General features: G+C 47.5%; 1 protein-coding gene across 7 annotated transcripts in view; it reads left to right on the plus strand.

Moving 5' to 3' along the window:
* Positions 1 to 3,208: 3,208 nt before the first annotated feature.
* RIPOR2 (RHO family interacting cell polarization regulator 2) overlaps positions 3,209 to 26,960 on the plus strand; it is a 232,700-nt gene continuing 208,948 nt past the window's right edge. For 3 of the 7 annotated variants that reach the window (XM_045497207.1, XM_045497209.1, XM_045497212.1), the window contains exon 1: positions 3,210 to 3,553. In XM_045497207.1, coding sequence (XP_045353163.1) covers positions 3,478 to 3,553 — 76 coding nt within the window. In that variant the 5' untranslated portion in view covers positions 3,210 to 3,477. Of the gene's footprint in view, positions 3,554 to 26,960 lie in introns of all 7 variants that reach the window. The other 4 variants (XM_045497204.1, XM_045497206.1, XM_045497208.1 and 1 more) reach the window with 3 other exon arrangements.

The following is a 26,960-nucleotide window of genomic DNA, read 5'->3' on the forward strand; positions in this document are numbered from 1 at the left end:
GATAAGCTTTTATTTAAAAATAATACCAAGTTTTCCTTAGTGGTTGGCTTTAAAAGTAGCACTGTGGGCCTTAGCTCAGTGGTTTCCATTCTCCACTGAGGCCTTGAAAGTCTGTTTCTCCCCAGGACTGTTTTAAAGTAGAAATAAACCCGCTGGTGGGCTTTCTCCTGAACCTAGCATCTAGTCTCCATCTATTGAAAATGAGTCGAAGGGAGAATGAAGAAAGAATCTCATAATTATGCCCCCCCCTTTTTTTTTTCATGTTCTTTTAAACACATTGCTCCTGGCAGAATCTGTTTGGCCGTGAAATCCTGCAACTGATGAAAGTTTAATAGCAGCACGAGCCTAGAGGAGAGTCAGAAATTGAGATTCGACCCGTAGCGCAAAGGAGAATGTCCCCTGGGAGGGTGACACTGTCCACAGACACTTATTCCCACCGTTTACAAGTGTGTGCTCAGCGAAAGAAAAGGGAAAGCTTGAGGAGTCAGAAAGGGGAACCATTCGGTATGAGCCGTGGGCCCACAGCACGGCCAACGTGACCGGAAAGAACTGGCAAGACTGATGGAAAGTCCTCTGCTTCTGGCTCCGCCCCCCCTCCCACCAGTCTCTCCGTGATTATCAGGAATCAACTGCTATGATTTGTATTTCAATGCACAAGAGAAGAGGAAATGCAAACTTTTCAACTGCCTCTCATCTTAGACCTAACTGTGCCTTCCGCCCCCCTGGCCCGCTGTTCTCCCCCATCTGCTGTTGTAAATTATGTGCATCAGAAAAGCAGTGACTCAGGCAGCACAGGCCTGAGGAAATGTGTGGCCTCAGGAGGAGGAAAGAAGATCTGATACCGACTGCAAAAAAAAAGAAAAAAAAAAAAAGAAAAAAAAAGTGCTTCATTTTGTATCACATACTGTAGGTTCAAGTTCATTGTGGGCACAGACTTTGAAGAGCCGATGGTGAACCAAGATGGCGGAAGGGAGCATCCTCTCTGGAGCTTCCTCTCCTCTCTCATTTGCCTGGTTGGCGGCCACCTGATCTGATTTACCGTTAGTGGCAGGAAGAGCAGAGACGCGTTGCAGCGAATGATCGTGGAGGTCAAGGGCAGACAAGACTGTGAGAACGTCCGTTCCTAGGCTTCCTGGTTTTCTCGTCCTGCGTTCGTCATTCTAGGGGATTGTGTCCCCTTGCAACAGCCGATAAAACCTACTCAGTGGCTACCTTACATAGATTTTTGTGCAAATCTTGTTCTCCACCCTCCACCCTGCTTTGGAAAATGAAGCTCGAGATACAGACCCACCAGGGCCCAGCGGTGATTGTGTAGACCAGCCAAGCCACCCCGACCCTCATTAACCAAGTCACTATGTTTGGTGTAAAGGGCCCTGGGGTGGTGGTCCCCCAGGCTCACAGAGACCCCTGGATGTAGATTCGAGGACAACCAGCTGCCCCCAGAGGCCCCTGGAATCAAGGAACAGATCGTCCCCCTAGGGCCTCCAGGAGGAACCCAGCTCCGCGATCCGCCTGGTGAGACCCATTCCAGACTTGGACCTCCCCAACTGTAAGATATTGGTGTCCTTTTAAATTTGTGGTGATAAATTACAGCAGCAATAGGAAACTAATACTCCAGATTCTTGGCATAATATACCCCAGCTCCCTTCCCCCCCACCCCATGCCCCATTTTGCAGCTAAGGAAACAAAGGCCCAGGGAATTTGCCCCCTTTTGTGAAATCACATGGCTAATTAACAGTAGCCGCTGACAACCAGGAGCAATGCTTTTATGCTGAGCACAATCTAAGTCCTTTGCGTGTATCGATTCATGACGTCAGCATAACCCGAAGGCAGCGGCTGTCATTCTTCTCCCCACTTTACAGATGAAGAAACTGAGGCACAGTGATGTTCAAGACACGAAGCTAGCCAGCAGGCTACCAAAGACGTTTCGGAAGGTACTCTATGCCCCGCCGGGCCCAGAGCCACTGAGCTCCCGGGGAGCGGTCCAATGTGCTGCCACCCCTAGAGTCACTTTATCTCACTGCATCTCTACAACCCTGGGGAGGTCTGTGGGTCATTTCCTTTCTGGAAGTAAGCCGTGCCCACGCCACAGCTCTGGCTGGGGGCCGCTCCAGCCCTCCCGACTCCGATCTCTCCGCAGTCACCCGTCCCCCCGGCTCGTGGCCCCGCGAGAGACACCAAAGAGATGCCAGGGACCCTGCCTTCAGCCAGCTGGTGGATTCTCTTGGGCTCAGTCCGGGCACCTGAGTGTCACTTTTCCCGATCCCGGCCTCACGGCAAGGCTGTTCCTAAGGCCTTGACCACTGACGGTAGGCTGTGTGCGGCAATGTGACAGGGCGTCCGGAAGGGCAATCAGGGAGAGCTTCCCTCCCGGGCGAGGCTCTGCCACGTCTGCGTGAGGGCGGTTCCAGAAAGCCATCTGCTTGGAGGGGCCGCACCTGCGGGCCCGCGTGAGGCTGCGTTTTTATCACCCACACCGTGTATTTACTTACACCGTGTATTCATTCAGGGTGGTCTGAGGAGGGGCTACGGAGATCGGGGAGGCCGACTGTCCCAGCCACTCCTTCGTGCCACCAGTTTCCCATACGCACCGCGGCACGCGGCAGCTCGGGGAAAGGACTATACCTCCTGCTACCGAGAAGCTGCCTCCCTTTCGGACACGCGCGTTAAAACAAACCAGAGAACAGAGAAGAGCTCTAACGGACGAGGGCCGTCTGGCCGCGGGCCAGAGGACCGTGAGGGACACAGGTGCACGGGGGACGGCCCCGTCAATGTGGGTTCAGGAATGCTTCACAGGAAAACAAGATTTCCAGTGGAGGTGGGGGGGTGGGGGAGAGTACAGGGAGAGACACGGGCGGGAAGGTTCGAGCGGGCAGGGAGCCAGCAGCTTAACTGGAGCAAAGGGCTCCTGGGGGCACAAAGAAGTCCTCACGTCGGTTATCACGGGACCGCGCATCCATTCACCAACTATGTGCTGTTCATCCGCCCTGTGCCTGGTGCCAGAGACCCAACAGTAAATAAATCAAGTGCCCCAAGGTGTGAGGGCCCCGGCCCCCCCCCCCAGCTCCGCAATCCTGCCTGCAGAGCGGGAGCCCGTCCTCCCCGCGGACCCGCCACCTGCCCTCCCCCAGCCAGCGCCCGGCTGCTGTGACGCGGGGCGGACACAGGAGCTCCTCTAGAATAAATTACCGCCCCAGCATCTTCATGCATAAAACATGGCACAGGAGGCCGGGAGAGGCTCGGCCCCGCGGCCCGGCAGCCGCCTTCGGGCCAGCGGGGAGCGAAGGGAAGGAAAGGAAAAAGCAAGTTAGAAGATAAAGAAGTCAACGGAAGCCTCAGATACAAAAAAGAGAAGACGGTTTCTGTGTGGGGTGCTTTTTTTTTTTTTCTTTGATACAAGTGGACTTGGCTTCCGTATCCCCCGGCGCCCTTTTGCTCCCTGCCATGAGAAGGTTGTAGAAGGCTCAGGCCGGGACCATGGTGCTACCTTCACGATTACACTGGGTCAGAAGCAGGCCATGGAGGGACAGGATCCGGAGAAGGCAGCTCAACCGTGAGTGTCCCAAGGGTGTGGCCTGCGCCCCTCCTCCGTGCTGGCCTCCCCTCCGCACCCCTCCCTGCCCCCTCCTCGTCCAGGGCACCCTCTCGCCAAGACCTTAGTCCTCCTCCTCCCCTCCTTCCCCCTTCCTTCCTGTAGCTGCCTCCTAATTAGAGGTAACAAAATATGCCTTGTTTCAAGTAGCAGGTGAGAGAGGGCCTCTCTCTTTATTTCTGCATCTAGATGGAAACTACGAATGAGTATTGACACCAGTCAAGGGGTTGTGTGAACTGGCACTTTCGTTTACTACAGGGGGGCCAGACGCCAGATGTCCGATCAAACGGGCAGGTAGCTAGAGCGGGTGAGACTCGGGTGAGTCACATTTCCGTTAAAGGACCAGTCGTGTGTTTCCTAAATTATCAGACTCTCACTGAGGTTTCCCCTTGAGTTGACAAAACGCTAACCAAAAGGGAGAGTTCAGTGTTGAAGTAATCTGAGAAAGAAAGAGCGTTCCTAATATATGCTGGGACCATCAGCCCCCAATAAGTACCATACTGGTGTGGGTCTATTGCCGGGGAGGGTCATTTAACCCCACGTGTCAGCAAGTTCAAATCAAGGGGCTAGGCTGCTGAGGTACGTGAGTGGGTCAAGGGCTGTTTTCACAGCGCTCCTCTTTGTCATGAGAAAAACAACAGTAAAGCCATGATGACGAGCGTCAGTGACTTCCGGCCTCGGCCTGAAGAGGCAACAGGGAACGGTAGAGACTGGGGTAAATGGGGAACACGTGTGCCCCTCATAAGAGGGCGCCATATTGTCGTCACGTTGTTTTCATGAGGAACGGAGGCCCACGTGGCCAGGTTTCCTGACTTTTCCAGAAAACAAAAACATGCTAATTTCTCAGTCCAAGCCCTCAAGTCTAAACACCAGCAGTTAACTCTTTAAATACTCACCAGCGGACAGTAGGCCGTGACACAGAGTGTGACCACTGTGGACCCCCGGGCCCTGGTTTAAGGGCTGGGTGTTGCTGTCGCTAAAGGCCCATCACACGGTGCTGTTTCAGCCTCCTTAGATGTTGGCGAGACTTTCTTACATGTTAGAAGCCCCCGGTGAAGACAGTTGAATTAAGAGGAATGAGGGGTTTGGGAGGATAAATAGCAAACGGTGACGATGTATTAGCGTGGGGGGCCCAGCTGGGCTGCTTGGGTTTCAAATAGCACCCCACGTGCAAGAAACTGCACGCAGCAGAATCTTTAATATAATGGAACAGCCGTTAGCAATTTTCTTTGTTTCTTTCACCTGAACCTCTCACGTTCGGACTCAGGCTTTTGCGAGCCTTCGTTCTGTGTCCGTGGGGAGAAGAGCTGTGGTCCCGCCGATTTCGGACAAGACCTCCGGTGTGGGGCGTGTCGCTGAGAAAGGGTCGAGTATGATCTGTGTTGTTGCATAGCGATGGGGTGGGGGTGGGGCAGCCTACCCTCCACAGGCAAGAACTTGGGAGAAGGACCGGTTTCATGACAGCGATCGTACTTCAATTATGGGACTAACACCTGGACTTCGGGAGAAGGTTTCTGCATGGTTTTAATACGAAACAATGAGTTGTTAACAAATGCTTAATCCAGGTTTGACATTAAGCAGGCTGGTCCTGACCTCTTTGGCATAAGCGTCTGAGGAAGGTGGGGGGTGGGTTTCTGACATTTCTCCAGAGTGGTCAAGAGGCCCGCCGTGTTAGAGTCAGTGTGAGTCAGAATCAGCAGCGGATCAAGTGACTTTGCCTGGGGTTGACTTTGCCAACTCATGAACACCTGTGCGTGTTTGAAGGCCAAGGAGTAGAGGCCACGGAAAGGGGAAAAGAGTGAGGACGCTGAAGCGAGAACAATGGAGAAGTTTCTCACTGCAAACACCAGCCTACAAGGCTGGCCCTAGACATTGTTTTGCAGTTGCTAAACTCTGTCTTTGATAACTTTTTCTGTCCCCTTTCTCTGAGGCTTTTCTCACAGGTCAGCATCCCCTCTGACTCAGAGACCCAAGAGTAACCCTCCGGGTGATTCTGTTACTGAGAAAAAATAAGTTAATAACCTTTTCCCCAAAATTCACAAAGGGACCTTGAATGGCAATAGGAGATACACATGCCACCACTGTGCACTTCCATGCCCATGCAGGCGTTGCTAATCAACTCTGCACCCCCGTGCCCATGCAGGCGTTGCTAATCAACTCTGCACCCCCGTGCCCATGCAGGCATTGCTAATCGACCACCATTCTCCTCACCCAGGGAAGCCAGGCCCAGTCTTGGAATCCTTTCCAACCCAGTACTATTTCTCATCAATTAGATCTGCCTCAACAGCAAAAAGCTGTATTTGTATTCTGTTGCTTTGTAGCTAGTTACCACAAGCTTATTGTCTTCAAACAATACACATTTATTACCTCACGGTTTCCATCCGTCAGGAGACTAGGCATGAATCAGCTGGGTCTGCTCAGGGTCAGCCAATGCTGTGGTCGATGTGTCAGCCATAACTGCTGAACCCTCTAAGGCTCAGAGTCTCCTTCCAAACTCAACGGTTGTTGGCAGAATTTAGTTCCTTGTGGTAGGACTGAGGCCCTCAGCAAGAAAAGGCTACCCACAGGGCCCTCTCTCCACCATGGCAGTCCTGTTTTCTTAAGGTCAACTAGAGAGTATCTGGTACTGCTTGTAATCTCTCCTGCAAAGAGTTCTCCTGATTAGGCCAGGCCCACCCAGGACAATCTCCTTTTGATTAGTTCAAAATCAGGGATCAGGGATCTTAATTACATCTGTAAAATCCTTCTTTGCCCATATAACCTAATCATGGAAGTAAAACCTCATCATATTCCAGGTCTTTCCCACACTGGAGATCAAGGAATCACACAGAGCATGTGTACCAGGGTCAGGAGTCAGGGGCCATCTTAGAATTATGCTTACCACAGAGCCTGTCATCCTTGCGGTAGAACATGAATTCTGAGCTACTGGAAAGCTTTGTTTTTCCTTAAGCTTTCTTCTTACGAAAATTTCCAACTATACAGAGGAGTAGAGAGAATCATATAACGAATCCCATGCACCCATCACCTAAACTTAACAGTCGTTACCATGTTGCCATATTCGCTTTATCTACTTCCTGCCAAAGTATTTTAAAGTAAATTGCAGACATTAAGACAGGCCTATAACTCCGCAAAATGCCCGGCACCTAGAATACTCAGTAAAGGCTTGAGTTCAAGCAAAATTGTATTCTTATTAAAGCAATGACTCCCGAAGGCCACCTTCCCTTACCCCCCCTGGCTGCTGCTTTTCACTCCCGGTGTCTGTAATGAGATGTTTACGGTCTGTAGTAGGGTGGCATGCAATGTAATGGAACCAAGGTATGAGAGTTACAACACGTTGCCCTTCGTAGAGATATTTGCATTAAAAATTTTTTTAGATTTTTTTTTTAATCTTTATTTTATTTTTGAGAGAGAGACCAAGTGTGAGCAGGGGAGGAGCAGAGAAAGAGAGAGGGAGACACAGAACCTGAAGCAGGCTCCGGGCTCCGAGCTGTCAGCACAGAGACCGATGTGGGGCTCGAACCCACAAACCGTGAGATCGTGACCTGAGCTGAAGTCGGACGCTCAACCGACTGAGCCACCCAGACGCCCCTAAAAAAAATTTTTTTTAATGTTTATTCATTTTTGAGACAGAGCACGAGCTGGGGAGGGGCAGAGGGAGAGGGAGACACAGAATCCGAAGCAGGCTCCGGGCTCTGAGCTGTCAGCACAGAGCCTGACTCCGGGCTCGAACCCACGAACCGCGAGATCGTGACCTGAGCCAAAGTCAGAAACCCACCCGACTGAGCCGCCCAGGTGCCCCTGGGATATTTGCATTTTACGAGGGGCCACCAGAGAAAGGCCCAAATCCACAATGGTGGGCAGACTGAAGAGAGGCTCTTCTGACGCCCCAGAAACCCTACCAGGCTGCCTACCTGAGACCCCCAGGTAAAGAGGGGTGTGACCGATAGCTCAATGGACGCCTGGACTTTCTGAACTAGGACAGCAGCGTCTGGGCTGGCCGTGAGCCTGCCTTTCCTTTACTCTGCCACAGTTAGGGGACACTGAGGGACAGGACACCTGGCAAGGGTAACACTCTGACAGCAGGGAGACTTCTTAGCTACTGGCCTGTGGGGGGGTCCCTGTACCTCCCTGGTGCCCGCCTCCTTGACTGTAACATGGCTGTTACGATGACACCAGCCTCACAGTGCTACTGGGGAGGTTAAAAGACATGACTTGTGTCCCCTCCTTGCACCATGCCTGGTACATGGCCTTGGTGGCTGCTGGCATCTGAGAGGACACAAGTGGTGACAGTGACGTGGGGGACAGTGCAGCGGGGCCACCAGTGCTTTTGGGCGGTTGGGGGGTAAATGCCGCATTGGGGAAGGTGGCCCTTCTTCCTGAGCCTTGACGTCACCCGCCCGCACGTCCAGCCCTGGGCAGCACCGCAGGCGGGAGGGTCCAGCCGCGCCCAGGAAAACCACTCTGGCCTCTGGGGGTGCGACAACTCCTTTCTTCTGGAAAACCCGGTGTTTTCCCCAATGGTGGATCCCCAGGCCGTTCTCCGTACCAGTAAAAACATCCAGATGACACAGCCCGAGGACGACTTGTCGTGTCCTCCAGAGGTTTTGCCTCTCCGTCTGGTGGAACTTTGATGGACAAGGCCGCAGAATGGCACCCTCGCGGACCCCAGTGACAGCTCCCTGGGTCCCTGGGAAGACAGCAGTGACAAAGCTGATACACGGTTGAGATTAGGGATGCTGCTCAGAGATTCCACTGGCGACTTCCTTCCCAGGGGTAACGTGACTCGGCTGTCAGGTCTGCTCCTCTGCCCGTTCTCCTGGCTCAGTGGGTGGCGTTCTTCTTTGTGACGGGGCGGCTGGGGGCTTGCGGGCAGTAGGGAGACTTCTGGACCGTGTCTGGGAGTGCGGGCGAGATTTCGAAGGAGGGCTCTCCCGTCCGTGGCTGTCCTGGACGTGCAGTTTCGCACAAGGAGGTAAGATCACCTTGCGGTTCCTCCTGCCCCCGCGTGGCTTTGGGGAGCACTCTGGTCCCTAGACAGCTCTCGGAGTCTCTTCTAAATAACAGGTGGCTCCAATGGAGCTCAGGCCGAGGGCCGAGGCTCCGGGCGGGTCCCAGGGAGCCAGAGAGGCCTACGGAAGGTGCGCGGGGCGCCTTTCCCGGCGGCCTCTGTCCCCACGGGGCCACCACTGCGCAGATGGCCCCTGCCTGCCCGAGAGCCAGCGTCGGCTTACAGAGCAGGCCCGCTTACTATCGGCTTTCGGCACTGGCTCCCTGCTTGCCGGCCGGGCCGGGCCTGGACACTCTCACATTTCCCTGCGCCCCTCCCCTGGGAGTCTGGCCTGGGGATGCCTCGAGCTGGCTTCTCAGCGCGCAGACACTCGAACATCCCAGAGGAGCAGAAGCCACGTTGCTGCCTCGTACCCGCCAGGCTGCTGCCCTGATGCCATTGGAATCGCCCTGAGTGTCTGTTCCTTCCAGCATTGCTACCGCTGTGGGCCGGGCCTCTCTGGTCCACCTCCCCACCCGAGAATCCCTGTGGTGGTGTCTGTTTGCTGTAAAGCCGTAAGCTTAAAGATTTGGGAGCCAGTAAACGAGGGGGCAAAATGCCTTTTAGAACATTCCCTACAATCCCTAAGTTACACATTCTTCTAGGCTCCATTTTATCCACCAGCTGAAATTGTCCATTAACAGCCTCAGCTCAGACAACAGGCAGGCTGCCCCCTCACCCCGCTCTCCCCCCCCCAGGCCTGAGTCTCCCCCCAGTCCCACATCTCGTTTACCCCACAGTCCTGCCAGTTCCAGAGGATTCAGCTGTATCTTGTTTGGGGACCCTCGCATTCCCACTGATGCGAGAGTCCTTTATATACCTTCCAACGTGGCGTTACCTGTTTTCTCATGGTCCAGAAGAGTAATTGCTTCTCTAGAAGGCTCACCCTTCTTCTGCCTTAATGACTGAGTCTGGGAGTGCCATTGCCAAATGCCCCATTCCAGCTCCTACTGTCAAGGAAAAAAAGGACGGGAAACCCGAGAAAGGGAGATACTTTGAATAATTCAAGGGGGTTCTGTTGGTTGAAAAAGTGCTCTCTTTGTATGTACATTGATCTGGACAGATATTTTAGCTGTGTCCAGCCAAGGGCGGACAAAAGAGAGGGTGTGGAGGGAAAAGGGAAGGAGAGGAAGAAGAAACACTACTACAATGAACACAAATTTGAAAGAACGAAAAGGAAGAAAGAAAAGAAAGAAAGAAAACTGCAGAGGGATTAGAGAACTCAGGGCTTGGTGACAGATCCCAAAGCCTTTTATTCTCAGACAGATACAAAGAGCCCAAAAGTTACTCACTAGAATAACAACTTGGTCTCTGCTTAAAAGCAGAAAATTAGCAAAAGAGCACATTTTCTGGGTAACGTGAAGCTAGTGTATTAAGTTGGGGGTGGGGGCAGGGGGAGGAGGGTTCCAGGAGACGAAAACCATCTGGAAATATGTGAGCCAAACATCACCCACTTTGTGCGTGTTGGGTTTTCCTCCGAAACAGCAAGATCAGAAATTGTTTAAGTCCATATGAATGTGTGTGCGTGTGTGCACAGGTACACACACGCTAGTTGTCAAGGCTGTGAAGACCACGAGCTTGGGCAGTAACGCTAGAAAACAAACATCTTCATTCCGTTTTGAGCTGATACAAAACCATCACGTCTCTGTGGTGTAAGAATCAAGCAATATACAAACACAAGGGAGAGGGGGAAGTCATCTAGAACCCGCCCCCCCCACCCCCAGCCCACGACCATACAGCATAGTGTTCTCATTTCTCGGACTGAAACATACTAAACGTATTGTTTTCTCGGATCTGTTCTGCAACTTGCTCGTCTCATGTAGCCACCTAACTTGAATACCTTTCTGTGTCCATCAGCAGCCTTGAATTTCTTTAGACGGGGTTCATACGGCCAAATAAATGCACACGAAGGTTTGCAGGGTTCGGGCAGTTTGAGTATATTTAATCTGATTCACTCAAATACACACACACACGCACACACACAAAGACCATAATTGTAAAAAGGGATTGTATTGGATGGGGACTGGAGCGTGCACTGAACTATTCACCTCGCCTGGAGTCTGGGACTCTGTAGCTTTGCCACACTGCCCCCACTGTCCCCACATGGTAATGCAGGGTGGAACTAGTCCCCACATGCTCCCGGAAGAGTGAATCTTTGCAACCCCCCGCCAAAATGAATGCCGACTGGGAGACAAGACCATTCCCTGTCCCCTTGCGGGCTGGTCCCATGGTGCCTGGTTTCCAAGGCAGCAGAGGTGTTCTCGTGCTTGTGAGTGGGTGGTTTGACACTTGTCCCCATCACAAAATGGAGAGAGGCGTCTAGGGCTGGAGCCCGTGCACTGCACAGCCGGGCAAGATCCAGAAAAAACAGGGTCTGGGATATTTGCTGACTCTGAATTTCTGCCGCCCAAAGTTTCTTTCCCCGAGGACTTGTTATCCATGGAGTCAAATTAATCCAATCCTTCAATTTCCGAGCAAGTGACACAAAGCCTAGAGGATTCACTTGCTATCGTTGTGTGAAAGGAAAACAAGTAAACACATGTAAAGGAGCCTGCAAAGAACCTCGAGAGACTCCCCCTCTGGACAAGGGGAAGCTTTACTTCTATCAGCATGGCTTCAAAGGATCAGAAAATATGCTCTTTTGAGCCCATCAGAGGCCGTGGCGTGGGAGGGATTTTGTGGGCTTGCAAGCACCCCTCTAAATGGTACCAATCATGAAGGAAAGGTGTTAGATGTGTTCTTTAAATGTGTTCCAAGATTTCATTGGCAACAATTTTCACATACAGGAAAGTTGAAAGAATTGTGGTGGGAGCGTCTACACAACTACCCACCCCCTGGATTCTGCCACTGAGTTTCGCTGGACTTGCTTTATCTCCTATCTAGCCGTCCATCCATTCCCCTATACATCCATCAATGTATCTTACTTTTTTCATGACTGGCTCTTCACTTCAACATCTGTGTCACCCATTCTTGGTCAATGGTTCTTTAAAAACATTTCTTTTTGGTCAAATCCATTGAGGTATAATTTGCAGAGTGTCTTTTTCTAGAGCGGACTTTCACTTCTTGGTAGACGGTCCCATCAGTGTGGACAACATCTGGGGCCGTACAGCCACCTCAACAAGCAAGATCTAGACGTTCCAGCCCCCCAACCTTCCCTCCTGCTCCTTTGTTGTCAAGCCCCTCCCTAGACCTTGTCAGCTGGCGATCTGCTTCCTGCCTTATGGTTTTGCCTTTTCCAGAATAGTTTATAAATGGACTCCTCCAGTCTGGAGTCTTTTGAGTCTGGCTTCTTTCACTTAGCTTAACAGGTTTGAGGTTCCCCCGTGTTGTTGCGTGAATGTTTGTCCTTCGTTACAGAGTAGTATCCCATTATTGGGCGTATTTGTATAGGGTAGGATCATTTGCAGGTGACGAGGTCTCTAGGCAAAAGGCATGGGCACGGGTGCCTGGGTGGCTCCGTCGGTTAAGTGTCTGACTCTTGATTTCAGCTCAGGTCATGATCTCGTGGTTCACGGGTGTGAGCCCGGCATCCGGCTTTGTGCTAACAGCACGGCATGGATCCTTCTTGGGATTCTCTCTCCCTCCTCTCTCTCTGACCCTCCCTGCACACACATACACTCTCTCTCTAAGAATGAATAAATAAACTTTAAAACACATAGGCAGATAGTCCCCAAGGGCTACATGGTCTGCATGGGTAGACATCAGTGAGGACAACGCCCAAGATCTCAATGGTCTTCATATACCTGTTCCCCTCTCAGGGGAAGCTCTAAGCAAATCAGGGACAATGAACCCCTCTGGAGTCCCACAACGCCTCATCTACACTCTGGGAACATCAGTGGGACTTTCTCGGGTACTGTATTCAATCAGTAGGAAATGATTACAGTTCAGAATGTGTCACACAAGTTGTCAACACTATACTCTGTTTTCTTTGACACTGTACGTGGTTGTAGAAGCTGTATATCGCTTTGCCCGGGGTGAGACCCAGAATCAGACCGACATTGGAGAGCAGAGGCCAGGGCACGGCTGTCCTGGCCCCGGAGAGTAAGAGACGGTTACAGGGACCCCAGGAGTCCTACTGGGGTCCAGGAGCTTTCTGGCTGCCCTGTTACCCCTCTCCATTTTTTCTCCCTAATTTGAGTTAAAATGTTGTGTTTTGCATCAAGAGCAAATAAATCCTGCACCCAGAAGGAAAAGAGTGAAGGAATGTCTTGAGTTCTCAAGGAAATCATGTAGGTTAGCTTTCAGCTTTTCATCCAGCTTTTATTTTTTTTTTAATGTTTGTTTATTTTTGAGAGAGAGAGACGGAGCGTGAGCACGAGCACGGGAGGAGCAGAGAGAGAGGGAGACACAGAATCGGAAGCAGGCTCCAGGCTCCGAGCTGTCAGCACAGAGCTCGATGCGGGGCTCGAACCCATGAACCGTAAGATCATGACCTGAGCTCTAGTTGGACGCTTAACAGACTGAGCCACCCAGGCGCCCCTAATTCAGCTTTTAAAAGCCTAGCCCAGACATAGTTATAATTCCCCCAAAGGACAACGACTCGATTTCCTTCTAAATAGAAGTTAAATCACATTGGATCAAAGTTGAATTTAACCTCACAGTTAAAACAAAGCTGCTTGGTTTTGTAAGATGAGAAACCCAGTCCTCAGGTGAGACTACAGACTCTCTTCGCCTTCAGTGTCATTTCTGTGTCATCTGTGAGGTGGGGGCCCACGACGTCCCCACCACGGCCACGGGACTCGTTTCCAGGTCTCCCCTCGGGTCATCTGCGAGAAGCCGCTCAGAGCGCGTGGCCTGTCGGTGTTCAGCCATCCTCTCCTGCCCTGGGGCTCTTGGGCACCGGCTTTTCTCAGTGCTCCCTCCCAGTGCCCTGCGCCTCGGGTCACCCCAGTGCCTCCGGCGTTTGCCCCCTCGGCCTGGGACGCAGCCCAGCTCTCAGCGCCTCGCCTCCTCCCACACCAGACCAAACCCACCGCTCTCCGCAGCCTCCTGACGCTGGCGTGGCCCAGGGGACGGGTCCCCGTGTGTCAACCTCGTGGCAATGACTCAAATCTCACACTTGTGTGGGTCCAGGCGCTTCCCCCTGCATCCTCCCGCTGCGGACTCCCAGCTGCCCTGTCAGTTAGACAGATCTGGATTCCGCCCTTTCGCTCGCGTGGGCACGAAGGCTCAGAGAGAAGGGAACGCGAGGGGACACCGCTCCCTCCTCCGGAAGGGACCCGCGCCAGGCCCCACGCCAGCTGCTGCGTGAGTCACTCTTTCACTGACCGCTCAGTCCGGCCCCGTTTCTGCCTGTTCCGGAAATTCACCTTACCGTGTCTCCCCACGTCTCGAGGTCTGGGCCCAGATGAAATGCACGCAGCTGCGGGTGTCCCCCAGAGGCCGACTCCGGAACCCCACCGTCTGACGCAGAGGAAGGGACGCGCGGGATCCCCTGCGAACCGCGTCTCCAGAGCTGTGCCAAAGGCTCGGGAATCTGAGAGATCCAAGGAAAGCACTAACAGAATGTTCAAATCATGATGGAACGTCCTCCCTGAGTCCCCGTTTCTTTTCTATGCCACACAAGGGTGGTCGGGACCACTGAGACCGCAACCGGACCACCCGGCACCCCTGCGTCCCCTCCAGAACTGGGAGAAGTCAGGCCGGCTCCGTTCACCCTCCGCGACCAGGGCTGCCTCCTCCAGGATGCCAGTCCTGCTTGGCTACCTGTGGACCCCTGAAAGTCGCCTCTCCCTGCTTGTTCAGTCGGTTCCCATCCCGCTGGTGGCTTCGGACACTGTGTTTCCCCACATCTGTGCAGAGGCTGAGCTGAAGGGAGGAATAGGGCGGGTGAGGGCAACCCCCATGGCCCCAGGATGCGGTGGCCCACCCCGGGGGCCCCTTTCCTCCCCAGCACAGAGTCGCAGACTCCCCTGGGGCTCGCCAGAGGATGCCTCCCTCCAGACCCACCGGGGCCCCCCAACTCCAGCTGCTCGTGGGTCACCGTGTGTAAGAGGCCGTCCCCAAACCGGTGACCCCCTCCCTGGGTTGCGCACACCTCCGGTTCTGTGCCCCGCAGGGCTCGTGCCGCGTCAGCACCCGGTAAGCCACCCCTCCCATCAAGGTCGCCCCCCACACTTTCCCTTCTGACCTTGGGGAGGCGTTCGGGCTTCCCCGAGGAGCTCCTCCCCATCCCCGGCGGCGGCCACCCGCTCCCCCCGGTGACACTGGGCGCTTCAGCCTCTGCGGGCTCACCTGCCAAGCGGGCGGGCGGCATCCCCCCCTCGCTGGGGTCCCGAGCGCTCGGGACGACGGTGCGTGTGAAAATGTTTCGTCAGCTTGCACAACCATACAACCCGCATTAGGGCGTACCTTTACACTTTTATTCTTTATGGTAAACACAGTGTATTATAAAAATACATATAACTTATGAAGAAGCTCTTAAAGGGCTTCCTCTTGTTTAATATACCTCCCGATGTCCCCCCATTTGCTCTCTTTAAAATTGTCATAGTCTTGCATTGAAGACCACTGTGACCTCCGCTATACTGCGAAGGTCACCGGTTCAAAGCCATCGCAGGGGAATTCATGTTCTAAAGTCATACCACCGGTTTCTTTGGCAAGTATACATTCATTTTGTCCCCTTTTTAAAAATTTTTTTAACGTTTATTCATTTTTTTGATAGACACGTTTTTTTGATAGTGAGTGGAGAGGGGCAGAGAGAGACAGGGAGACACAGAATCCGAAACAGGCTCCAGGCTCCGAGCTGTCAGCACAGAGCCCGACGCGGGGCTCGAACCCACGAACCGAGAGATCATGACCTGAGCCGAAGTCGGATGCTCCACCGACGGAGCCACCCAGGGGCCCCATTTTTTGTTCACTTTTAAAAATGTACAGAAAACGGAAAGAAAATAGACGGTAACTCAAAACAGGCTAAGGAGGACTGACTTGTAGAAATTCTCAGGCTCTTTACTTTTGAGGAAGAACAAGGACTCATGACGGTTTGTGTCCCCACTGTTTACATGCTGACCTCCCAAAGTATTTTTAGGAGACTGATCTGTTCCTTCCGCCCTTCGGTCTCATGTTTCCTCTCTTACACAAAGATGCTCTTCAGCCTGCGTAATGTTGAGCATAAATCTGAATTCGCGAGGCCTCACGTAATAAAACTCGGCTCTCCTTTATGCGTGTGGCAAAATGCACACTAATATAAACACCTAATAAAACCCACACTATCAGCCAAACACAACAAATGGAGGCAATTTCCCTCCTCTGCACACGAAAGCCCTGATTAATCCCACACCCTCCTGGGTAGCATCTAGAGCCTTTTCGCCTTTCGTTTTACCTGTAAATAGCATTCATGGATAAAACTGTCTTTCTGAACACCATGCTTTCAAAAATGACTCATCTGTGATTCAAAATCCAACAATCTCTGGAGCTTTTAATCTCACGCAATTTTTTTTTCAGTTTTCTTTTGTTCACGAATGTACTTACAATTTGCTTTGAGGTACCAAGGGTTAAATAAAGCATAAACAAAACATCCCTTAGGGTCATAAAGAAGCTTACGACACATTCCTTTCTTCCACTCAAGCCCTTGTATTATATTAGTTTCCAGAGTCTTCCCCTCTAGGAACAGTCAGCTTCCGACTCTCCCTGAACAGTAACTCACTAGAGGGACTCAGTGAGGAGAATGATTGCTCCCCAAAGTCCACAGTGTTTCCAAAGCCACGTTGGAACATTCATATTCATCACATCACAGGAAATAGGGTTTTTTTTAAAGCCTTGAGCACATTATCTTTAGTTACTTTGTATGGCCTTCTCCATTCCAGCATCCCATTTTTATTTCGATCAGTTATATTCTCAAAAGAGTTTTTTTTTTTTTAAGTGCTATCCTCAGAAATTCAGTTTAAATTAAAACAAAAACTGTTTACGTTTCCTTTGTTTTAAGGCACAACTATTGCTGGGGGGTTGGGGGAGGGGTGGAGGGACAGAAGGAACTTCCTCACCTGTTCCTGTCATTTAAAAAAATTGTAGGGGCGCCTGGGTGGCACAGTCGGTTAAGCGTCCGACTTCAGCCAGGTCACGATCTCGTGGTCCGTGAGTTCGAGCCCCGCGTCGGGCTCTGGGCTGACAGCTCAGAGCCTGGAGCCTGTTTCGGATTCTGTGTCTCCCTCTCTCTCTGACCCTCCCCTGCTCATGTTCTGTCTCTCTCTGTCTCAAAATAAATAAATGTTAAAAAAAAATAAAAATAAAAAAATTGTAAATCCAGTAGAGTGAACGTACAGTGCTATATTAGTTTCCGGTGTGCAATATAGTGATTCGACAAGTCCATACATTGTTCAGTGCTCATCATGATCAGTGTACTTAATCCCCATCACCTATTTCCCCCATCCCCCACCCACCTCCCTTCTGGTAGCCATCAGTGTGTTCTCTATAGTTAAGAGCCTGGGTTTGGTTTTTTTTTTTTTGGTTTGTCTCTCTTTTTTTTTTTTTTCCTTTGTTCATTTGTTTTCTTTCCTAAACTCCACATACGAATGGGATCACGTGGTATTTGTCTTTCTCTGACTTGTCTCACTTAGCATCATGCTCGGTAGATCCCTCCATGTTGTTGCAAATGGCAAGATTTCATTCTTTGTTTTATGGCTAATATCTCTTGTATACATCACTTCTTGATCCATTCATCTATTGATGGACACTTGGGCTGCTTCCCTAATTTGACTATTATAAACAATGCTGCAAGAAACATAGGGGCGCACATCTCCTTTTGAGCTATTGTTTTCCTATTCTTTGGGTAAATACTGAGTGGCGCCATTACTGGATCATATGGTAATTCTATTTTTACTTTTGGTGGAACCTCCATACTGTTTACCACAGTGACTGCACTAGTTTGCATTCCCACCAACAGTGCGTGAGTTTTTTTATTTTAGCCCTTGTGACAGGTGTGAGGTGGTATCTCATTGTGGTTTTGATTTGCATTTCCCTGATGATGAGCGATGTTGAGCATCTTTCCATGTGTCTGTTGGCCATCTCTGTGTCTTCTTTGGAGAATGTTTGTTCATGCCTTCTGCCCACTTTTTAACTGGATTGTGTCGAGTTGTATAAGTTCTTTTTATATTTTGGGTACTAACCCTTTATCAGATATGTCCCTTGCAAGTATCTTCTCTCACTCGATGGGTTGTCTTTGTTGTTGTTGTTGATTGTTTTCTTTGCTGTGCAGAAGCTTTTTTATTTTGACACTTTTGTCTTCTCTGGTCTCAGGACACATATCTAGTAAAATGTTGCTACATTCGATGTCAGAGAAGTTACATTGACATAAGTGGGGTGTTACAGTCTCCTACTGTTATTGTATCAGTATCAATTACTTCCTTTATGTTTGTTATTAGTTGCTTTATGTATTTGGGGCTTTCGTGTGGGGTGCATTAATATTTACAATCATTATTTCTTCTTGATGGATTGTCCCCTTTATTAATATATAGTGCCCTTCTTGGTTTCTTGTTACGGTCATCATTTTAAAGCCCATTTTGTCCCATCTAAGTATTCCTACCCAGCTTTCTCTTCACTTCCGATTACATGATGAAATCTTTTCCATCCCTTTGCTTTCATATCTGCAAGTGTCTTTAGGTCTGAAATAAGTCTCTTGTAGGCAGCATATATATGGGTCTTGTGCTTTTTTTTCTATTAAGTCTCCCTATATCTTTGATTGGAGTGTTCAGTCCATTTTCAAAGTAATTATTGAGAGGTATATACTTATTACCATTTTGTTACTTGTTTTGGGGTTGTTTTTTTAGTTCCGTGTTTCTTGCTTCTCTCATGGGTGATGGGTTTCTTTAGTGATATACCTGGATTCCCTTTTGTCTTTATTTTTTGCATATCTGTTACTGGCTTTTAATTTTTGGTTACCATTAGGTTTGTATTTAACATCTGACGCATCCTTCAGTCTGCATTAAGTTGATGGTTGCTTAAGTTTGAACCCATTCTTTACTCCTCTCCCCCACGTTTTAGGGATATGGTGTCATAATTTACATCCTTTTATGTTGTGTATTATTTGAATGATTTTTAAAGACATACTTAATTTTACTGCCTTTGTGTTTCCTACTGTTTTTACTCCCATTTATGGCCTTTCCTTTCCACTCAAAGAGTCCCCTTTAACATTTCTTATAAGGCTGGCTTAGTGGCGATGAATTCCTTTAACTTCTCATCTGAGAAACTCTTTATCTCTCCTATTATGAATGATAACCTTGCTGGATAGAGTTTTCTTGGATGCAGATTTTTTTCCTTTCAGCCCCTTAAATATGTTACACCATGTCCTCTGGTCTGCAAAGTTATTGATGAAAAATCAGCAGATGGCTTTGTGGGCTTTTCCTTGTAGGTAATGGTTTCCTTTTCTCTTGCTGCTTTTTAGATTCTCTCTTTGTCACTACTTTTTTGCCATTTTAATTTCTATGTGTCTTGATGTGGACCTCCTTGGGCTGATTTTGTTTGGGGCTCCCTGTGCCTCCTGGATCTGGGTTTCTGTTTCCTTCCCCCAGATTAGTGTATTTTTGTCGTCAGTTATTGAGTTTTTTATCCCTGATTGGTTCTTTTTCATGTTTTCTATCTCTTTATTGATGGTCTCACTGAGGTCCTCCCCTCTCTTCTCAAGTACATTGAGTATTTTTATGACTGCTGCTTTCGATTCTCTATTGGGCATATTTCTCCATTTTGTTTAGCCCTCTTGCTGTGATTTCGCCCTGTTCTTTCATATGGAACATATTCCTCTGTCTCCTCATTTTGACTAGCTCTCTGTGTCTGTTCCTATGCGTTAGGAAAGTCAGCTATGTCTCCTGCTCTTGAAGGCAGTGGCCTTGTGAAGAATAGGTCCTGTGTGCCTATGGTACACCATCCCCTGTTCTCCAGAACCTGGAGCTTCAGTGGTGTCTCCTGTGTGTGTTGTGTGCACCCAACTGTTGTGACTGAGCCACATTTTCCCTCAGTCCAGTTGTCTGCGATAGCTCTCTTTGCCTTCTGTGAACAAGGTTTGGTCCCTGTGTTATTAGCAGGTCGGTCTGAGGCTGCCTTGGCCTTGAGCTAAATCAGAGCAGACAGTTGGCAGAGATGTAGTAACACTGAACTGCAGGCTGCTTTCCCTTTGTTCTTCCCTGAGAATCTTTCACTGGTGGGCAGGGTCAGCAGGCAGAACAGATGTCTGCCTCAGCCCCCTTCTGGGACCACAGTCAAACTGATGTACGTGCTTATCTTCCCCTCTTCTTGGGGCTAGAGTCACGTTGGAGTGGTGCTGGCCCTCTACTGGGGATGCTTGCACACTACAGGCTTGTGGTATTGCTTCGGATGGGCTCCAGCCAAGGACATATTAGAGAGGGAAGGTCTTCAGGAGAAGTGGGGGAGGGGACATGGTTCTAGCAAAGTTCTGCGTGTCTAATCTGTGAAGGGACCTGGAACCACTTTAGAGGCTGGAGTGGGTGGATTCACAGAAGCAAGGAAGGGCATGCTACTGGAAAGCCAGACAGAGAATGTTCCTGCTGTGCTGGTTCCCTAAGGGGCCCTTGTTTCTCAGGGAGCAGGGGAAAAAATGGTACCCACTGTCTTTTTTGTTCTTGGGGAGGTCTTCCAAAGATCCATGTCCTTTAGGGGTGTCTGGGTGGTTCAGTCAGTTTGGTGCCCAACATCGGCTCAGGTCATGATCTTGCAGTTTGTGGGTTCGAGTCCTGCATCAGACTCTGTGCTGACAGCTCAGAGCCTGGAGCCTGCTTTGGATTCTGTGTCTCCCTCTCTCTCTGCCTCTCCCCCACTCATGCTCTCTCTCTCTCTCTCAATAATAAATAAACAATAAAAAAATTTTTTAATTAAAAAAAAAGATCCCTGCCCCTTTAGCACATATTCTGAGATTAGTAAATAAATCTCCCTCCCAAATAACCCAAGCATTTTTCAAATCGCTGCCTCTATGCTGTATCTCAGTGGTTTGTTTGTCATGCTGTCCCTTTAATGGCAGGGACTCAGTTTCCTTTTGCACGCCTGGCTCTCTCAGAGCCCAGCTTGCTGATTTTTGAAGTTCCAGGTGTTAAGCCCTACTGATGGTAAGAACACCCCAAATTTGGCCTGTTTTTCACAGCCAAAAGTTATGGGAACTCATCTTCCCTGCGCAGGTTCCCTGTGCCTGGAGTGCCTGGTGTGAGGGTCTGTTTCTCTCCCCTCTCGATGGTCACAGCATCCCTCCCTCTCGTGGACAGCACGTTTAGCTCTCAACCAATCTCCACCCTTCCTACCCTCTGCCATGTGGTCTCTTCTCTACATTTAGCTGTCGAGGGTCTGTTCTGCGGGTCTTTGGGTTGCTTCTCAATTAGTTACACTAATGTGGGTATCATCCAGTTGTATCCATGGGACAAGATAAACTTAGGATCTTCCTCAGAAGTCTGTTCCTGTCGTTTTTAAATGCCATGCTGCTTTTACATTCTAACCCTTAACAAGTCTCACTGTCATACCCAGTGTTTCCCCAGCTCTGGCCTCCCAGAGCACTGTTGTTCAGTAGATAGTCTATGTATAAACCCAAGGTATTATTTCCAAGTAGCAGAAAATTCAAAAAAATATCGGGCACTTACTTGAATTTCTTTGTCTAGAAGGACCCTAGAGTAATAAGTAGAAGCTTTTAAATTAGCTTTTTCCAGGGCGCCTGGGTGGCTCAGTCGGTTAAGCGTCCGACTTTGGCTCAGGTCATGATCTCACGGTCCGTGAGTTCGAGCCCCGCGTCGGGTTCTGTGCTGACAGCTCAGAGCCTGGAGCCTGTTTCAGATTCTGTGTCTCCCTCTCTCTGACCCTCCCCCGTTCATGCTCTGTCTCTCTCTGTCTCAAAAATAAAATAAACGTTAAAAAAAATAAAAAATAAATAAATTAGCTTTTTCCATCTCTGCCTATACCTTAAATCAGATTATTTGAGCTCCCACCAGCCACGTGAACACCGGGACCTGTAGGTGGGAATGGGCATGAGGCAGAGAGGGCTTCCCCTCAGAGTTAGATGAATAGGCAGACATCTCTACTCATCACCTCTGTCCTCCCTACACCCACCCTCCTCCCCGTCTTCTCTGTCTTTCCCATTTTATCATGCCTAACTACTCACCTAACTGGGAGCTTTGACCCAGAGTCACCAACCTGGCCTCCAAGAATGTTGTGAGGCAGAAATAATAGCAACTTCATTTTTCAAATAAGTAGCTAGAAACATAGAAAACCCCTTTTTGTGCCATCAAAGGATATTGTGGTAGGAAGGATATCAATGGATTATAATGAGCATAGAGAAGAACTGAAGACAAGACGTCGGCAAGATCTAGAAACATCAGCTGTTGCTCATCCCAATGCCCTTTTAACTCTGTAGGGTCCTCCCGCAGGGGAGGTGGCTCTAGAGAATGCTCTGGGGGGTACAGGCAAGGGCCCTCCTTCCTCTCTGCTCAGTCGTCAGGCTACTCCAGGGCACAGGCCTGGAGACCTTCAGCCATTCTCTTTCTCCAACTGCTCTGAAAAGTGAATCTGCTGGATAGTGACATCCATATTTTTAAAATTAATTTATGCTGTACTTGGATTTTCTCTTTTTCCTGTCCCCAACTGTTTTTGACAATTAGTAAATAAATCTCTGAAACTTAGAAATCTCATTTTGGCAGATTGAAGGTATAATATTAGTTATATGTGTTATATTAAAAAGAAACGTATTGCCTTTCAGTTGTAGGTGATTGAACACACCATGGTATATCTATGGTTTATAGATGATTAAACCATGGCGTATATATGGCAATAAAAAAGAATGGAATGGATACGTGCATTTGGATTATGCTCAGATGCATTATTCTAAGTGAAAGAAGCCAGCCTGAAAGGGCTACATACTGTGTGATTCAATTTACATGGAGTTCTGGGAAAGACAAAACTGTAAGGATAGAAGACAAATCATTGGCCACCAAGGGTTGGATAGAGAGGTTGACTACCAAGAGGTCTGAGGGGATCTTTTTTTTTGATGGAAGTCTTCTATATCTTGATTGTCATGGGGGTCACACTATTGTCTGCATTTGTCAGAACTCATAGAACAGTATGCTGTAAGGGGTAATTGTACCCTGTGTAAATTATACCCCCCCAAGAGAAATGTATCTAATTTCATCAAATTATAGGTCCATTTCTACACAGGTCCCCTTGCCACAAACCTTCATTATAAACCAATTCTTTGATTCAAGGAATTAAGGAATTAAGGACTTTCATATAATAGAATAGATTTCAATATGGTCCCTTACCAACTCGTATTACAAACAAAATCCTCGGCCATAGTCTTCCCACATTTGCTACAACTTTCCTCCCGTAATTGCCCCCACATGATCCCTCTTACCAGGCAGGACTAGTCTCCCCCTGCCTCAAACACTCAGGGCTCACTCCTCCCTCTGTGCCTTTTCCCTGTTGTTGCCCTGTCCAGAAGGGCTTTCCTTTTCGCTTTCTTCCTCTACCTGAGCTCACTTCCAGCATCAGTAAATACCCAGGAAGTGTGTGCCCTATGTGCAAAGGAGACCATAAACTAGATAGGGATTTTTTTCCCCAAAGAGCTGATAAGGTAAGTCATATTGATCCAGGAAATTGAATTTATGCCAACGTATTAGAAGTGTTTTGACAGAATTATTTGTGAATTGTATATTCTTTCAGCTTATCGGGGTTATCTATTTTTTTTTTTTTTTACGTTGAATACTTATTACACTGGTAGTAAGAAGGGAAAGCAGAAATTAAGGACTTAATAAGTGGTTTGGACCAGAGATTGTCAGACTTTTGAAAGTGACAACTAGACATTAGGATGTCAAAAATCAGAAATTGTCACTATCAAAAAACAAATTGGTGGGAGGAGATGGCCTGTGGAATCCATTACAAACGGCAGACACACCCATGTTAATCTGCATTGGTGCTCCTCATTCACAGTAAGAATCAAGCTGAAATATCAGATCGACTCATTGGAGAGCACAGGGAAATTGACTCTCGGAGAAGTGTAATTAATTGCAATGAGCAGATCCTAGGAGGGAAAATATAACAGACCTCACCACGCCTGTCCTGTGTTTCGTGTTAACTACAGCTCAGTTCTGTTTTCGTTCTTTAACCAACCATTCTTTAATCATTCATTCATTCTTTAACAACCATCTTTTGGTTAAGGGGAAAAAAATGTTTTCCTTCTTGCACAATTTCCACTAGTACAAAAGGAAACATTTACATTGGTTTATCATTCAGAGCATAACAAATCCACTTGACTCAACAAATTTCAATACGAGCTGCTTTTTAATAAGATCTAATATGATACCTATCATTGGAGGTAACTTATAAAATGAAGTACAAAGGATACATAAAAATATTCTATTATACCATCATCTAGGTACAACTATTGTTAACATTTTGAAGTATGTCTTCCCAGTCTTTAGTTTATATACATACTTATATATAATAACTGGGATCATGTTATGGATAAGATTTTGGTAGTCTTTCAGTTATTATCATATCATAAAAAATGTACCCCTGATAGTTAAAATTTTTCAAAAATTGAATTTTTAATATGGTATATGTAGTATTTCATCACACAAATGTAACAAAGCCTATTGACATCTCTTTCTAATCGTTCACTAGAATTAATACCTTTGTATAATTTTTGTCCACATCTCTGATTATTTTCATAGAAAAGATTTATTTAAGTGTGATACAAGGGTATAAACATTTTTGAGCCTCCTGGTGCATGTTGTTAAATTGCCCTCCTTGAAAGTAATAAATTTACACTAACAGTGTAAGAGTTTGCCTGTTTTCTCGACAACTGTACCACCTGTTAGAGTATTTGTGTTAGAAATCTACACAGTGGTCAAAGGTGGGATAATTTGAGCACCAAAGAAAAATGCCCACTCATGGTTGAAATACATCAAGTATATAACAGTCTGAATTCACAATGAAACACAGAAAATATCATTGTCACCTTATGATCTTCAAAATATACTTTAAAGAAATCACACATCTGTCCTTTCTTCCCTGCACAAACTGTATTTCAGACTAACTAAAAAGATGATGCGGGAATCGTAGCTATAAATGTGAAAGGAAAAGAAAAATTGATAAAATCATCATTCTTTTTTTTTTAATTTTTTTAATTTACATCCACATTAGTTAGCATATAGTGCAACGATGATTTCAGGAGTAGATTCCTTAATGCCCCTTACCCGTTTAGCCCACCCCCCCCCACTCCCTCCAGTAACCCTCTGTTTGTTCTCCATATTTAAGAGTCTCTCATGTTTTGTCCCCCTCCCTGTTTTTATGTTATTTTTGCTTCCCTTCCCTTATGTTCATCTGGTATGTGTCTTAAAGACCTTATATGAGTGAAGTCATAGGTTTGTCTTTCTCTAATTTCGCTTAGCATAATACTCTTCAGTTCCATCCACATAGTTGCAAATGGCAAGATTTCATTCTTTTTGATTGCTGAGTAATACTCCATTGTTTATATATATACCACATCTTCTTTATCCATTCAGTCATCAATGGACATTTGGGCTCTTTCCATACTTTGGCTATTGATAGTGCTGCCATAAACATTGGGGTGCACGTGCCCCTTCGAAACAGCATACCTGTATCCCTTGCATAAATGCCTAGCAGTGCAATTGCTGGGTCATAGGGTAGTTCTATTTTTAGTTTTTTGAGGAACCTCCATACTGCTTTCCAGAGTGGCTGCACCAGCTTGCATTCCCACCAACAATGCAAAAGAGATCCTCTCTCTCCGCATCCTTGCCAATATCTGTTGTTGCCTGAGTTGTTAATGTTAGTCATTCTGACAGGTGTCAGGTGGTACCTCATTGTAGTTTTGATTTGTATTTCCCTCATGATGAGTGATGTTGAGCATTTTTTCATGTGTCAGTTGGCTATCTGGATGTCTTCTTTGGAGAAGTGTCTATTCATGTCTTTTGCCCATTTCTTCACTGGATTATTTGTTTTTCGGGTGTTGAGTTTGATAAGTTCTTTATAGATTTTAGATACTAACCCTTTATCTGGTACGTTGTTTGCAAGTATCTTCTCCCATTCTGTCGATTGCCTTTTAGTTTTGCTGATTGTTTCCTTTGCTGTGAAGAAGCTGATGAGATCATCATTCTGTAGTCCTCATGAAATCATGGGTAGAGACAATGATCATTAATAGATGTCCAAACTCTCAATGAGAAATTGTTGTGGACCTTTATAATGGAGGGATCCAAATGACATCACGTGAGCTCATCCATCAGTCTTAACATCACTACGAATGGTACAAATGACATGTGTACCTCAGGATTTGACAGAGAGGAGGCAGACAGCATCACTTGTGAGCAGTCCTACTGAAAACATTGAACTGGAATCTAATCAAGATTTTATCTAATCTAGATCTTCCTATTAGTTTATAGGAAATATAAGAAATAGAAAAACAAGTTAATCAACCACCTGAAGAAGTAATCAGCCCAAATCAGAATGTGGAAAATTCTATCGGATAAATTTTCAATAAATAAATAGTATTTGTTGACGGAAATACTGGGGGAGAGCAGTGTGATCAACTCATGTTGAAAAGTTCTGTGTGGATGAATCTGTGCTTTTAAAAAATGAAGAAATAACAGAGTAAGAAAGTCTTATTTGTTACATCATGGAAAGCCAACATCATACAATGAATATCCTATACAAACTCTCTTTTTTGGTGGTAGATTATTCTGGGTATTACTGGGTTTTCTTTGGCCAGAATTTTAAATGCTTTCCCTATGTTTCTGATTTTCTGAGAATATATATCAGTTTGCAAATTTTATATAAAACATTAATAAGAAGACTTCTGAGTTAGTCAAGATGACATCACTGTATTTGAAATTGCAAAAGGTCAATTCAAGCATTTTGGGTAGTAACCACCAGGTGGCGCCACTTTCTAGTTTTTGGTTTTTTTCTGAACCCAACATCAACCATCTTTTCTGACTTCAACAGAAGGAAATAAGGATATAACACATTATTCACTCATGTATCTTTTCTATAAAACCATAGCTCCCAACTGAGTAATTTTGTACAATGATCAAACTTTAACATTTATTGACAAACCTAAATCCACTCACGGGCCCTTGTCACTAAACACAACTGTTTCTAAGGACTGTCCAACCAAACTTTTTTCTCAAGAACATGTAGTTCTTTTCTCACCTTTGGGATTTCCCCAGGATCTATATACATCTGAAAACATTACTTCATACTATACAATAATGAAATTATGTTTCTTTCTTCCATATGGTGAGCTTCTTGGAGACAAATATGATTTTATTCCTCTATGTAACCTATGGTTGGCAACATTTGGTTCACGGTAGTTCATCATGAGTACGCAGA

The sequence above is a fragment of the Leopardus geoffroyi genome, chromosome B2, assembly GCF_018350155.1.
Source record: "Leopardus geoffroyi isolate Oge1 chromosome B2, O.geoffroyi_Oge1_pat1.0, whole genome shotgun sequence".
Classification (NCBI taxonomy): Eukaryota; Metazoa; Chordata; class Mammalia; order Carnivora; family Felidae; genus Leopardus; species Leopardus geoffroyi.